Raw genomic sequence first — 16,606 nt, forward strand, 5'->3', positions numbered from 1 at the left:
ACTTGCTTTGAAGATAAAATTACCAAGCATAAATAACTTCACTTTAAAACTAATTTTGATCAAAATCTATTTTATAAAATCCAGTTAATTCAAAATCAATTTTACAAAGCTTATTTTTTTTTGTGCTAGATAAAAAAATTTATACTAAATCTTACTTCCAGCTTTCTTTTAAAATAATTATATTCAAACATAAATCATTTGACATCAAAATTAGTTTTATTTCAAATCAAATTTTTTTAAAATATACTTGGCTCTTTTTGTTTGAAGATCGATTTTTGTCGTTTCTTTTGAAATCAAGTAGGGTATAGGGACATATATCTTCCAAAAAGCTTTTCTTCTCTGTCCTACATACACTAAATTGGTGTCAACAATAATATAGACAGGGATTGCGAATCTTGATCACTAGATAAAGTACGAAACAATCAACTTGTACTGTATCTTTTTTCAATAAAATAAAAGGGTAGGTGCCAATTATTCTGCAATTTTAAAATAATACATGCACCTCAACTGAGTTAGAACTTTCTCAGTTTTAGCACTGGAATCCTCCCTCATATTTAAAGAGAAACCAACTCATCTAACTATGCCAGTTCTCAAAGATGAAATTTCTTTTAATTTTATTGGGTCAGTTAAAGATGAATCCGATACCACCATTCAGCACAAAAAAACTAAAAGGGCCTCACGTCACAGTTCGTAAACTTTAACATAAACGGGCCTTCCTAACACAACAAAAAGGGCTGAAATTTATTAATAATTGAAAATTTTGATAGGTCTATTCTTTATTTATTAATTACTGTATTGATCGTGCAGTTTTTTTAAACTTTTAACTGTGTTAGAAAGATCTATTAAAAAGTGTTACTATAACTTCTTATCTTTGTATATATCAAAAACTAGTTTTTATTAGGAGAACATAAGTATATAATATATATATATATATATGGATAATTTAAAGTAATTTTATATTATCATCTAATAAATAATAACATATATGATAAACTTTTTTTTTATAATTATATTATTAATATAAAATATTTATCAATAATTAATCACCGTTATCAATTTTAATAGGATGTTCTATCTTAATTACGTTTTTTTTTCCTATCCATAAAATTGAAAAGTTAAATTTTTTTCTTAAGAAAATCAAATTTAGTATTACGATGAACATGCAAATAAGCAAAGGTAATACCAACATTAATATGCGATAGGTTGTATTTCAATACATAACCATTGAAGTTATAGTTAAGATATGATACAGAAACATTTTTGTGATGAGTATTTTTGTAAGAAAAAAGAATGGGAGGCCTGTAAGAAGATGAAGTTACAATCGGTCCCAACGCAATAAAAACGCACCAAAAGTTACAAAGACAGCAGATAACGACAGATTATGATACACGTAACGTTTGCCACGATGAAAATGATCATAGGATGGACGGTAGATTAACATGTTGTTAAATTTTAGTATCATGTATTTACTATGTAAACTAGAGTGAAGTATTATATGATATAATGCGGGGTTTGTTTTGTTTTCTCTTTCCTGAACTGTAAGCGATAGAGCATGTTGCATGCCCCGAACCTTGCCATGAGGGAGTTCCAACCAGGGAGCTTCGTGTACGATGCAGAGGATATTCCATTTGGGACACTCTGGTGGTTCTTCTATGCTGGAATTTCATGCCTCCTTGTTTTCTTTGCTGGGATTATGTCTGGTCTCACACTTGGTTTAATGTCTCTGGGTCTCGTTGACCTTGAGATTCTCCAGCGGAGTGGCTCCTCCACTGAGAAGAAACAAGCTGGTACCCCTACCTAACGTTCTCAACCAATTCTCTTGTAGTAACCTTGTGCTTTTCTTCTTCTGTTGTTGACTTTTGGGTTCACTCTGCAGCTGCTATTCTACCCGTTGTTCAGAAACAGCATCAGTTGCTTGTCACCTTGCTTCTTTGTAACGCTTGTGCCATGGAGGTACTTGTTTGCAACTTTTTTTTGGGAATTCTAGTCCTTGATGAAATGGGTTTGCTTTTTTTTTTGGCTGTCTGATAATCCTGCTTCATAGGGTTCTTGCTGATCATCCAACATGTTCATATGTTATTTATTTATTTTTTTATCCTAAGTGAGTTTTGTTCTTTTTGAAGAAATTGTATTCCCTGATCCTTTTAATAATTCTTGGCCTTTGCTTAAAAGGGATTAATACTTCAACCAACCATATTACCGATCCTTTCAGTAACTCAGATACATGATGATATATTAGGATATTATGAGCAATTATTAGGTAATTTTGGACTATTATGATCCTTGGTAATATTTGCATGTCACGGAATCAAGTGCTATTAATTCTTGTTTTTAATCGTAAATTGTAAAATTTAAATGTTATGTAGACATTGGTTGGGATCATGGGCAGGTGGTAGTACAGGAATACCTAATAGTTTTTCAGCACCTTGAATTTGGAAATTGGAATGTCTTGCTGGCATGTATCCATTGGAGAATCTATGGATTTAATGTTAATTCAACTTTGCTCAGGTGTACAAAGTGTTGCACCCTCACTGCTTGTAAATTATATAATTGCTGTTAGTATTATTTAAAGAAAATTGAAAATTTCTTCAAATGAGATATAATCAATACTCCGAGAGTGTAATCATTTCTTTACCTATTGTTTTATTTTCTGAACTGTGGATTTAATTTAGACTTGTACCAAGTCATGCTTCTATAAACAACTCTTACAAAAATACAATGCTAATGAAGTGAGAACTTAGGGTGAAGAAAATGAAAGAGAAATCTCTGTTCTTAGTTTTGGGATCAGTTTTAGATTAAGCCTACAATTAATCTGTAACTTCACATCTTGATCTTCTCAATATGTACTGAAAATTGTAAATATATGCTTTATATTGAACTAGATTATGACATAGTCAATTTGAAACTGATGGCACTTATTCCCTTTATACAAGAAGAATGATGATCCTAAACAAGAAAAGAGCTAAAATAGCCAGTGTGTAATACATAAATCCAAGAAATTATGTTAATTTTGCTTTTTGTTTAGCTTATGTTATAACAACTAAGAATATTGGTGGATCCTTCATTTTTTGTGTTTCTTTTCCTGCCGTTTTGATTTGCAGGCACTTCCAATTTACCTTGACAAGATTTTTCATCCTTTTGTAGCAGTAGTGTTATCTGTGACTTTCGTTCTAGCTTTCGGAGAGGTATAATATTTTTCAAATCCAGTTTGCTAGCACCACACACAAGGCTTTAAGCAGGACATTGCACTGACTTGTTACAGTGCCACTTGGGCATAGGTTATCCCACAAGCTATATGCACAAGATATGGACTTTATGTTGGTGCTAATTTTGTGGGGCTTGTACGGGTCCTGATGATTATCTGTTACCCAATTGCTTACCCTATTGGAAAGGTGAACACTATGATTGTCCAAATTCTAACTTTAATTGAAGAAATTATATGCTAATGGCATCATTTCCAAATATACCATAAAGTTGATACACAACTTCACCCATCCATTAGAATTTTGCTTATAATTTTTATGATTCTGATTATCTAATGGTATGTTCAGATACATTATTCTTTCAGTTTTCCCGATTTCATGGTAACCTTAACCTTCTGCCCTATATTGAAAGGGTGATTTAAGACAATTTGGATCAGGTTATCTTAGGTTGAATCGTTCAGTAGTCATATTAAGCTATTTTGTTTTTTCTGGAGGCATCTGCTATACAGTTCATAGTAACGGACAATTTTATTCAAAACAAATTGTGGCTTTTGTAGATCTTTACATTTATGCTTCCAGGTTCTGGATGTTTTACTTGGACACAGTCATGCACTGTTTAGGCGAGCACAGCTGAAAGCCCTTGTTTCAATCCATAGCCAAGAGGTACTCTGTTTGAATCACCGTGCATTTTGTAAAGCTTCCAATTGAGCAACCACCGATTTTCCTGAAAATATGTTCCAGTAATAGTTTTTTAATTTATTACCATGTTAAAATTTTATTTTATTTTTTTTTTGTATAAAGGAATGCTGCTATAGTCACCATGCAAAAATTTTATGTTTCTTCAATTATTTTGCTGTTTCCCTTAACTTCATTTTCTTGACCATATAAGGCTGGAAAAGGAGGTGAACTCACTCATGATGAGGCAACAATTATCAGTGGAGCACTAGATCTCACAGAGAAGGTAACTACTACTTATTTGGAGAAAGGTATCCTGATTGCTCTATCTCTTGCCATCTATCTGTAACAAAGAGTAAAACAATTGACATTTCCATAAAGACCCCCTACATCAGAATATACGAATGTCATGAAATTTACATCTGATATACCCAGAAAAGTATAGTATATATGGTGCCGATGAGACAATTTATGCCCCCCTTAAATCTATGATATGCTGGTTCTATGTATGAAGACTCTATCATGAGCACTTAAGTTAGGAGGGCACGTTATTTTTACTAAGAAGCAACTGTCATTTGACATTTTGACTTACTTTTCAAATTTGAATTCTTTGTTTATTTATCTTCCATGCTTCATCATCCATGTCAGTTCCTTTACTTAGCAAGATGACATGTTCTGATGAGGTTAATAAGCTGGGTTCTCTTAATTGTTTGACCGTAACAATAGCAGTAATAGCATTCTATGGATATGTAATACTTTTCCTTCTCTTTCTGGCCAGTCCACTGTTTCGGTCTCGAGATAAATTTAAAATCCAGATATATCTATTATATTGGCTTTGTTGTGTAATAGAAAATATTTCTACAATGTTATGCAGACGGCACAGGAGGCTATGACACCAATTGAATCAACATTTTCCTTGGATGTTGCTTCCAAATTGGACTGGTGCGTTTCTTTCTATTAGCTTTTCTGTTCAGATCTATGAAGCAGTCACAGAAGGTCAAGTTATTTCTAACCATATTATTGTGGATTACTTTATATCAGCTTACCTGACCCACATTTACCTCACTCAATCAATCTCTTATTAAACTGAACTTGTGTATTTGAATTATATATGTGAATAGTTTTCTCCTTTCTTTTGCTTTCCATGTTTATATTAAAATATATACACGTCAATGTTTATTATTAATATCATTAATAATAATAATAATAATAATAATAATAATAATTAATTTACATTTAGAATAGTAAGGAAAATGATAAATACTTTAGGTTGATTTTATTTTTTAGGAAAAAAATTAAAATAATATTGTATTAAAACCTTTCATTGAACCACTTCAAACCGGTTTTTTGTTAGGCTGATTTTGTGGTTCATTTGAACCGGTCAGACCAGTTCACCAGTTTTTTAGTCCAGTTTTTAAAATACATTGGAGCTGAACTATTTTTTTTCTGCTTTATTACAGGGAAGCAATTGGGAAAATCCTTGCACGAGGTCATAGTCGTGTCCCTGTATACAGCGGAAACCCCAAAAATATAATTGGCCTCTTACTAGTGAGTGTTTATAGTGTATCCAAAATGCTTAAAAAACTGTTTTTCTGATACTAGCTGATAAAAACATTTTGTCACTCTTAATTTGCTAGGTAAAAAACCTTCTTACTGTAAGAGCTGAAACAGAGACTCCAGTTAGTGCTGTTTCAATCCGGAGAATTCCTAGGTTTGACCAATGCTGCCCTGGTATTTGGGCTTTCTAACTCATTCATTGAACTAAATTATTCTTCATAATTATAAATAATTTTCAGGGTTCCAGCAGATATGCCTTTATACGATATCCTCAATGAGTTTCAAAAAGGAAGCAGCCATATGGCAGCAGTAGTCAGGGTTATAGGAGAGAAAAACAACCCTCCAAAACCTGGTTACAGTGAGAAATCAAAGGATAAAGAAGTCATCAAACATACTTCTCAACTAACTATGCCATTACTAGCCAGGTTTTGTGAGAAATCAGAAAATACTGTTATCAATATTGACAAACAATTTCAAAAAGATGGCACTTCAACAAATGGTATCCACCACTCTCTTGACAACGCCGAAGACGGTGAGGAAGTTATTGGCATCATTACCCTGGAGGACGTGTTTGAAGAACTCCTGCAGGTAGCCTTAATTGCACCAATCATATCTTGTATGTCTTTAGTTGCCAGACTGAGACAGAATAGGAATTATGGATTATCTGCAAATAATGTTTCACCAATCTACTTGAACCAAGAAATTTTGCTAATAATTTTCATCCATGCAGGAAGAAATTGTGGATGAGACTGATGTGTATATAGATGTACATAGAAGGTGATACAAACTGTAGTTTATTTTTCTTCATCTCTATTTTCCATAGTTTTTAAGTGGATACTAAAAAAATGGATATGGAATGCATATTGATGAATTTGGCAGAATACGCGTGGCTGCTGTGGCAGCAGCTACATCTGTGGCAGCAGCTACATCTGTGGCACGAGTTCCATCTGGGCGAAAGTTGACAGGTCACAAGCCTGTAGTAAGTCAGAATCAGGTTTCAAGTTTTTTTTCTATCTAAATTTAAGTTTGGAATAGAAAGATGACCATTATGGATCTATTTCTTGAAAGAATGAGTTTAAACAAGTAAAAGAAATGGTTTGTATTTGGAAATGATATTTTAAAAGTGTGTTTGAATAATTTTCTAAGTGTATATTATGTATGCTTATAAAAATTTTGCAAGTCTGACTCATGAAACTAATTCTACTACTGTTGGAAGCTACAAAGGTTGATTTTGAAATCATCGGAATATAAATTCCTAGCAAAGCTACTATAGATTAAGGTTGGAGCCTTTCCTGTAATTGTTAGGATCCCTCCTTAATTGGAGAGGTTCTAGAAAATTCTAGAGCTTTCTAGAGAAGTATAGAATTTTCTAGAACATTCTAGAGAATCCTAGAGAATTGTAGAATTCTCTAGAAGTTTGTGGAATAGTGTGGAACTCTCTGGAACATTCTAGAGATGTGTGGAGCCTTCCGGAACCTTATGGAAGAGTATAGAAGGATATAGAAGGGAGTAGAGATTCCTGGAATGTGTAGCATTCTAGAGAACCAATCTCAACCCTTGATCCCCACCATTCATTTTGAAGGTGGAGTAGTATAAATAGGGGTAGGAGGCTTCATTCCTATTCAATCCAAGCCAAGAGTGAATCCACTTCTTAGAGTGAGAAAGTGAGAAAGCCTCTTTGTGAAAGAAGAGAGATAGTCTCAAGTTTTGAGTGTGCCACCATAGAGTGAGTCAATTTTGTAATTACATTCTTATAATCCTGCTATTCTTTTGCATAGTGGAAGAATCTCCATATTGGAGAATTTAACTCGTGTGCTCCCATTACTACCTTTAATTTCTAAGTGCCTATCTTAACTTCACGAAGCGGGAAAGTCCGAGTTTTCCCAACAGTGGTATCAAGAGCCAGGTTCATCAAAAGTTGTCATTAGCTCGTGCAGTTCAAGATGGAGGACAACATTGCTCATGATGGAGACACAATGATGCACGGATACGATACGTATCCGATACGGCGATACGTCAAATTTTGAAAATATAGGATACGATACGTTTAGGATACGTATTAAAAATAAATAAATTAATATATATAAAATTGTAATTGCAAATATAAAATTAAAAACTTTTTAAATAAATTATAAAACTAAATATAAAAAATAGTGAGTAATTGTCCTAAACGTGTATAATTACTAAAATAATTATCTATTTTTTAATATTCATAAAATTAATAATTTTATGCTAACATTTTTTATATTTTTAAATAAATTATAAAATTAAATAAAGGTACAAATAGCACAGTAGACTCAAAAATATTTTGCTTAGATTTTAATTTTTTTAATATTATATGCACTTTTTAATTAATATTTAAATATTTAATTTATTTTAATATTATATTTTAATATTATAATTTTATAAAAAGTATGAAGTCACACTCACCGTAAAAGTTACGCATCAGGTAAGTTAAAACTCCCCCAAAAGCGTTTTCTCCCCCAAAAGCGTTTTCTCCTCCCCCCCAACCCGTGTCGAGACCAGAGCCCCTTCCCCCGCCCAAAAGAAACAAAGTCGACACAAAGCATGACCGGAAGAATAACGGAGAAAAGGAAAATATATGCTTTACCTGGGTCTAGTGTGCGGTTTTCTACTCCTAAAACGCAGCAGCAAATCCTATCTGAGTATCTCCCTCTCAAATTTGTGTTTTCTTCCTATTTTATACTTGATTTCTGAATATTTTCGTTTCTGGGAACAAATCTGAAAAATACTTTTTTTTTAATAGAATCATTGCGGATACGGATGAGATACGTATCTTTCACGTATCAAAACGTATCCGTATCGGATACGTATCCGATACGGATACGGGATCAATTTTCACGTATCCGTGCTTCAAAGTGGAGACATGTTCAAGCTTACTGCCAATAATTATTCATATTGGAAGCCAATGATGGAGGATCATTTATACTGCAAGGATTTGCATGAGCCCATCATCTATAAAGAGAAGGTGGAAGGCAAGAGCGATGCTCAGTGGGAGCTATTGAATCGGAAGGCCGTTGCTATGATCCTGATAGCTTTCTTGGAGAAGAATCGAGGAGAATGGAACGAGGTGAGTCTATCCATCCCGAGGCTAATATCATTGAAAACCGGGGAAAGAATGAGACTTGTGGATGTAGTAAGAGCCGAGATCAGTATCAATCTCGAGGTAGATCCAAATCACGCTCGAAGATTACATGCTATTACTGTGGAAGAATGGGTCATAGGAAAATGGAGTGTCGGTCTTTCAAGAGAGATCAGAAGGCAGGTACTGTCAAGCCAGACCAAGTCATCCCAATGAAGAAGCAAGAAGAAAAGACTACCACTGTCGTAGCATCTAAAGAAGATATGTTATATATCATTGGAGAAGGTAACATCATAAACATTGCTTATGATGATAGCTCTTGGATTGTGGATTCTGGTGCTTCCTTCCATGTTACTCCTCATGGAAGTTTCTTCTCATCCTACCAAAGTGGTGACTTTGGTACCGTTCAAATGGGAAATCAAGATAGAAGCAAGATCGTCGGGATAGGAGACATCATCCTGACAACGAGCACCGGATGTAGGCTAGTCTTGAAAGATGTGAGGCATGTCCCGGCCATGCGCCTCAATCTTATCTCTGCTGGAAAGTTAGATGATGCTGGTCTGATGAATTACTTTGGTGAAGGAAAGTGGAAGCTCACCAAAGGTAGTCTAGTTATGGCTCGAGAAAAGAAAGAAGGATCCTTGTACGTAATGCAAGCTAAGCTTTGCAAAGGAGAGGTAAACATAACCACTGATGACATAGAGGTTTGGCATAAACGACTTGGGCACATCAGTGAGAAGGGTCTTCACATACTCGCTCGTAAGCAACTCCTCTCTAATGTGAAAGGTAAATCACTTGATCCTTGTGCTCACTGTTTAGCTGGAAAACAACATAGAGTTGCATTTCAAAGATCTTCTCCGCCCGCAAGGAGAAAGAACATTCTCGACCTTGTACACACTGATGTGTGCTCAATGTCTGAGAAATCCATTGGGGGTGCACTGTACTTTGTGACCTTCATTGACGATCATTCAAGGAAGGTGTGGTTGCATTTGCTAAAATCAAAGGATCAAGTACTTGATGCCTTCAAGGAATTCCACGCTCTGGTAGAACGTGAGACTGGACGAAAGATCAAGTGTGTACGATCTGACAATGGAGGTGAATATAGAGGTCCATTTGAAACCTATTGCAAGAAACATGGCATTAGGTTAGAGAAGACTCCACCCAAGACACCGCAATTAAATGGGCTAGCTGAGAGAATGAAAAGAACAATCGAAGAAAGAGTTCGCTGCGTGCTCTCTCATGCTAAGTTACCCAAGTTATTTTGGGGAGAAGCTATAATGGCTGTAGTTGACATTGTCAACCTTACACCATCAGTCCCTTTGGGTGGTGCCATCCCAGACGAAGTTTGGACGGGCAAAAGGGCATCATACAATCATCTCAAAGTATTCGGGTGCAGGGCATTTGTTCATATCCCCAAAGATGAGCGAGCAAAGCTTGATGCAAAGACGAAGGAGTGCATCTATCTCCGCTCACCCAAGGATGAATTCGGCTATCGGCTATGGGATCCAATAAATAAGAAGGTGGTCCGTAGTAGAGACGTTGTATTCTTCGAAGACCAAACAATCGAAGACATTAAAAACTCAGAGAAGCCAAGATTGAGAAAGAGTACCGAACTCACTCCAGTTCAACATGAGAATAATGAGACACATCAAGACAATGATCCTGAAGAAGATGAGCCTGTGTTAGAGCAAAGCAACCAGGAGACTCATGATGAACCAGCTCAGGAAGATCCTCAATCTAGTTCTCTACCAGCACCAGAGCCGAGGCGTTCCTCAAGGGAAAGAAGATCATCCACTTGGTATAACACTGAGGAGTATGTTATGCTCATTGATGAGGGGGAGCCTCAAAGCTATAAAGAAGCAATCAAGGATATTCATAAAGAAGAGTGGAGGAAAGCCATGCAAGAAGAAATGCAATCCTTGCATGAGAATCACACTTATGAACTCGTAGAGCTGCCAAAGGGGAGAAGAGCCTTAAAGAACAAGTGGGTGTACCGGATCAAAATCGAAGATAACAACACAAGGCCTCGTTATAAAGCTTGGTTGGTCGTTAAAGGATTCGGTCAAGAAAAAGGTATTGACTTTGAAGAAATATTCTCACCCGTGGTAAAGATGTCATCCATTCGAGTTATCCTTGGCATAGCAGCAACTCAAGATTTAGAGATTGAACAACTCGATGTCAAGACGGCGTTCCTTCATGGTGACCTAGAGGAAGAGATCTACATGGAGCAGTCCGAAGGATTCAAAGTTCCGGGCAAAGAAAATTTGGTGTGTCGCCTCACGAAGAGTTTATATGGCCTTAAGCAAGCACCTAGGCAATGGTACAAGAAGTTTGAATCCTTCATGGCAGAACATGAATTCAAAAAGACAGAAAGCGATCATTGTGTCTTCATAAAGAGGTATGCAAGTGGCGACTTCCTCATACTTTTACTCTATGTTGATGATATGTTGATTATTGGACAAGATCGCATAAAGATAGCTGTTTTGAAAAAAGATCTAAGCAAGAGTTTTGCCATGAAAGATTTGGGACCGGCTAAACAAATCCTTGGGATGAGAATAACTCGTGATAGATCAAAGAGACTGTTGTGGCTATCCCAAGAGAGATACATAGAGAAAGTTTTGGAACAATTTAACATGGACAAATGTAAGCCAGTTAACACACCACTTGCTGGACACTTCAGGTTGAGTTCGAAGCAAAGTCCCACAAGTGAGAGAGAAATGGAGGAGATGAAGAAGATTCCATATTCATCTGTAGTAGGTAGTCTCATGTATGCGATGATATGCACAAGACCAGATATCGCCTATGCAGTTGGAGTCGTCAGCCGCTTCTTAGCCAACCCCGGGAATGAACATTGGCTAGCGGTCAAATGGATCCTCCGATACTTACGTGGAACTTCCAAAAGATGCTTATGCTTTGGAAAAGGGAAACCTGTGTTAGAGGGATACACAGATGCAGACTTGGCTGGTGATATTGATTCAAGGAAATCAACATCTGGATACCTAACTACTTTTGTAGGGGGAGCCGTTTCTTGGCAATCAAAACTGCAAAAGTGTGTCGCATTATCCACCACAGAGGCGGAGTACATTGCAGCTACTGAAGCTTGCAAAGAGATGTTGTGGATGAAGAACATGCTTCTTGAGCTAGGAGTAGATCAAGAAAGGTATGTGTTAAAGTGTGATAATCAAAGCGCAATATACTTAGCAAAGAACTCAACATTTCATTCCCGCACGAAGCATATTGACACAAGATATCATTGGATCCGAGAAGTCCTCGAGGAAAAGAAATTGCATCTTGACAAGGTTCACACAGACGAGAACTGGTCAGACATGATGACCAAGGTAATACCGACAAAGAAATTTGAAGATTGCTGTCAAGGTGCAGGTCTACTACTGTCTACTGCCCCCCAATTAAGTCGGGAGGGGGAGATTTGTTAGGATCCCTCCTTAATTGGAGAGGTTCTAGAAAATTCTAGAGCTTTCTAGAGAAGTATAGAATTTTCTAGAACATTCTAGAGAATCCTAGAGAATTGTAGAATTCTCTAGAAGTTTGTGGAATAGTGTGGAACCCTCTGGAACATTCTAGAGATGTGTGGAGCCTTCCAGAACCTTATGGAAGAGTATAGAAGGATATAGAAGGGAGTAGAGATTCCTGGAATGTGTAGCATTCTAGAGAACCAATCTCAACCCTTGATCCCCACCATTCATTTTGAAGGTGGAGTAGTATAAATAGGGGTAGGAGGCTTCATTCCTATTCAATCCAAGCCAAGAGTGAATCCACTTCTTAGAGTGAGAAAGTGAGAAAGCCTCTTTGTGAGAGAAGAGAGATAGTCTCAAGTTTTGAGTGTGTCACCATAGAGTGAGTCAATTTTGTAATTACATTCTTGTAATCCTACTATTCTTTTGCATAGTGGAAGAATCTCCATATTGGAGAATTTAACTCGTGTGCTCCCATTACTACCTTTAATTTCTAAGTGTCTATCTTAACTTCACTAAGCGGGAAAATCCGAGTTTTCCCAACAGTAATCTATATATTCTACTAGTAAATTTCTGTGGAGTTGTGCCAACTGCCAAGTAAATTTTCCGGCCTTTCATGCCAATCTTCAGGAACAATTTACCATCAAAGTCATTTCAAGTATATTTTAATGAGAGATATTTCAATATACATGTGATTGCTGGAATGAGATAATGTAAATATTTAGATATCTTGTAGTGAAATAATGTTTTTTTCCTTCAGGGGAATTAAGAAGCAGGTGAACGTTTGACGAAGTATGTGGAGGATGATATACATTTAAGGGGAATTCAGGATCTTTGAAGAGCAATCAAAGATGAGCTTAAATCAGACCACTCTTCCTGTATATATTTGTGTGGCCACTGGTGCGTTTTGATGGCATAATATAGTATAAAGATGTTGCTCATGCCTTTTGTTTTTGGCAGTCTTTTATGAACATGTAGATCCAATATTTGGGAAAATAAATTCTTATATTTGACATTTTTGTTTTCTTTGCAATTTTGTTTGAATCAATCACACTTGTTGCCTATCATATTCATGGCTATGTTCCTTTCTTGCTGAGCTCAAATTGCTGCATATAATGTCATGTATCTCTTAATTTCTTCTGTATTGTCACAAAGCTTTCGATGTTGGGGTTAGATATATAGTATGACAATGGTCGCAATAATCTGGAAAGAGAAAACTAGGCCATGCAAAATTCGTGTTTCTCTTAGCAGACACATATACCAGTATCTTGGCTTTGGCTGTCCCTTCGTTTCATAGAAGGAAATTGCTGTGTCACTTTCTGTTCACGTGAACTATTTTCTATCATGCACTCACTTTGGTACTACTTGACTTTCCTTTCAAATCATTTTCTCTGCTTAGTGCAAGTTTTTCTACACTTCTCTGATATTTATTAGGATAGGTGGAATTTTCAATCCCCCAAAAAATTACTACATCATTCAAGTCTCTGCTGTTTGGAGTTCTTCAATTGAGTAATGTAGCAAAAATCAAATTGTATGTTTAATACACTTAAAAAAATTAAAAAAAATAATAGGGTGCTAATATACACGACATAAAGTTAGGCACATGCGAGTATTCTTATGTTTTCGCATCAAACCAAATATGTAGAGTGTCTATATATATGCATTCGCTTCAGGTTGATGTGGATTTACAGTATGTTTAGATTCATATTAATTTTGGTTAAACATAGATTAGTGGAATCAACAATTAGTTACATTTGGATTAATTTTGATATGATTTTTATCTAAACATGGATTATAGATTGATGTGAAATCAATTGTGTGCTTAAATTTCAAAGACACTAAACCAAACATAGAAGATACACATTATCTCACACCAATTTTTATGAAGTTAAAAGACTAAGGTGAGAATTTTATAAAGTTGAGAATTAAAATAAGTAATAACTGTTAGTGAAAAATTAGGAATTAGTTACTCTTCAATTACATTGACGTAGCCTCCTTTATGTTGGATAGGAAATAGTTCAGGCGTTTATTTTTTCATTTTGTATCCCCATGAGAAAAATGAAATCATGAAATCTTATGCTGCTCGAACCATTGTGTTAAAGGTTTAATGTTAATATAAATAATAAGTTTGTTAAATTTTATAATAATCATCTTAAAGTTATATAAATTATGAATTTTGATAGATTGATTGTGTAAGACTTTTTATATTATTGGTATATGATTATTAAATTCATAAAATAATTTATAATTTATAATTTCTCTTTTTATCCAATACACAAAATTTAGTTATTAATATTTTTTGGTTATATTTAGTTATTATTTTTAAGAGAAAACTTACACCATTTCTTTATGTACTTTTGATATTGTTTTTTAACTAATATTTTAGCATGTGTATTTTACAAGTTAAACATTTATTATATGTAACTAAATATTATAATAAGTTATATAAGAAAATATTATATTAGAATATATAAATTATATTTAAAATTTGAACACGTAATCATTTTTAAACATAAATTATGTTTTAAATTTAAGATAAATAATTTATATTGCGACATCAATAATGCACTTTAAAATATAAAAAATTAATTAATAAATGAATATAATAAATTAAATTAAATTAGATAAGAAGTTATCAGAAATTTTAAAAAATTCCTGTCAAAAAATAACTTATAAAAATACTTTTGTGCAATATAATTGTCTAGTTTAATATATATATATATAATTTGACTAAAATTTAAATTTCATTTAGATATCCAGCCTAATAAATATTTACCTTAAAGATTTATAAAATCTCGAGATAAAATTTTAATTTTGATTAAAAAATAATATTGTACATGAAAAAAAAAAAAAAACGATTCCAAGTTTTGTATCTTTGAAAACTTGTGACACCATTTTTTAATTAAAAATGGTTCACTTAGCAAATAACTCACATTTATCATTATTTAATACTGTTAGTTTTTAATGTTACTAAGATGAAATTTAATTTTAACTAAAGAATAACATGACAAACACTTAAGATCTTACGCTGAAATTTTGTCCAAAAATAATTTCCGATAGGAATCATACCATAGCATTATTGTTACTTATGGTTGAAAATATTAAATATGAGAAGGTCGAGCATTATTATCATTTGACTGTATAAGAAAAGAGAGATGCGAAAAAGACAGAAGGAAAGGAAGATAATGGGAGGAGATGTAAGAATAAGTCGACATCTTGAGTGTGGGTTTGGTTGCTCCAGTGCAAGGATTGCGACCAAACATTACCTTCTCTTCTTTTGGACCAAATATGTCTACAAATGTCTAAGATTTTGTTCTAAATTTAACGGTATTCATGTCACCACGCTTCTCAAAAACCTCCATCCATCCCACACTTCAACACTAAAACCTTTGACTTGTTACTTTTGCTTCTCCATTCTCATCAGATCAATTTCCAAAGCTAGATCAATTTAGATTTTCATTGCAAGTTAATTAAAAATGTGAATGGTCACTGCGGAATCTCACTTTAAATCCACATTTTCTATGTGGATGTAATTAATTAATAAGCTTCTGCCAAATTCTTTTACAAAGTGGTACAAGTCAATTATATATGCAGTGGAATGAGAATGGACATCTTCCCTTAAATTGTGAGCCACTACCCTGAGCTGAGCTACTAATTGAAGAATCCATGAATAAAAATGCTTATGGAAGTACATACTAGTGATGTTATATTTATGTTTTATAATTAATGATTATACATGATGATATAACTTCATTTCTAAATAGATTGATCTAATAAAAGGAAATTATTCTTTTAATTATATTAAAACAATTAAATACAAATTTTAAAGATTATAGTGGAATTGTATTAAAAACTATGAAGGTGTGTACATATTTTTTTTAATAAAATTTTTTTTATGATTTTTCGATGAATATTTGAAAAACATTTGTTAGTATTCTAAATTATAATGTGATAATTAAAATTATGTTTTAGTTTTATTTTTGCCTCTCTTCTAACAAATATAACATTAAATAGGTGAAACTTGTTTAGATATTTATAAAAAGAAAGAGAGACATTCAAATACAAACAAAAAAACTTAATTGCTCAACACTTGAAGCTTGATTGTTTTGCATTCAAACATAATTCTCCCTACAAGAAAAAAAAAATACTATTGCTGCCCATGGAGCCGTCCTTTCAACCATTTATATATAATGTATCAAAAAGTGTTTCATGGTGAAAGAGGAGAAATGAAAGTTAATATGATCTAGTAAATATCTAAAGATTAGGGGGAAAGGCACATTTTTTCTCCATTGAATTTTTTTTAAAAGATGAATTATACCATAATCTTTATACCAAATGATTTTTTTAAGAATATATATTTTATAAAAATATATAAAAACTAAAGCACTAATTATAAAGTTGTATATATCTAGAAATAACATTATTAATCAGTGTTCAACCTAAATCCATTTTAAAAAAATAAAGAAAAAAATTTAATAGTAACCAAAGTTAACTGATAGCAACCCAATCATTAGTGCCAATCCAGCCCATGATGCTCGGCCCAAGAGACACACAAGAAGGCCTAATTACCTGAAGGACTTTGAATAGATACTGTG

General features: G+C 33.9%; 1 protein-coding gene across 5 annotated transcripts; it reads left to right on the forward strand.

The window, feature by feature from the left end:
* Positions 1–1,302: 1,302 nt before the first annotated feature.
* On the forward strand, positions 1,303–13,114 carry LOC109817837 (CBS domain protein with a domain protein (DUF21)). 5 transcript variants are annotated; one of them, XM_083059338.1, is made up of 13 exons: positions 1,308–1,787; positions 1,877–1,953; positions 3,102–3,185; positions 3,279–3,392; positions 3,783–3,866; positions 4,093–4,164; positions 4,753–4,820; positions 5,339–5,426; positions 5,516–5,589; positions 5,675–6,023; positions 6,166–6,212; positions 6,315–6,429; positions 12,772–13,114. In XM_083059338.1, the coding sequence occupies exons 1-13, from the start codon at positions 1,553–1,555 to the stop codon at positions 12,778–12,780; spliced, it is 1,416 nt and encodes a 471-aa protein (XP_082915464.1). In that variant the 5' UTR covers positions 1,308–1,552; the 3' UTR covers positions 12,781–13,114. The 5 variants fall into 5 exon arrangements, 3 of the variants coding, with proteins under 3 accessions (XP_082915466.1, XP_082915464.1, XP_082915465.1); XM_083059339.1 differs by having other exon boundaries at positions 1,314–1,787; positions 6,315–6,414; XM_083059340.1 differs by lacking the exon at positions 3,279–3,392 and having other exon boundaries at positions 1,303–1,787.
* Positions 13,115–16,606: the final 3,492 nt, after the last annotated feature.

Source organism: Cajanus cajan, chromosome 6, assembly GCF_000230855.2.
Source record: "Cajanus cajan strain Asha chromosome 6, NIPB_CcT2T_4, whole genome shotgun sequence".
Lineage (NCBI taxonomy): Eukaryota > Viridiplantae > Streptophyta > Magnoliopsida > Fabales > Fabaceae > Cajanus > Cajanus cajan.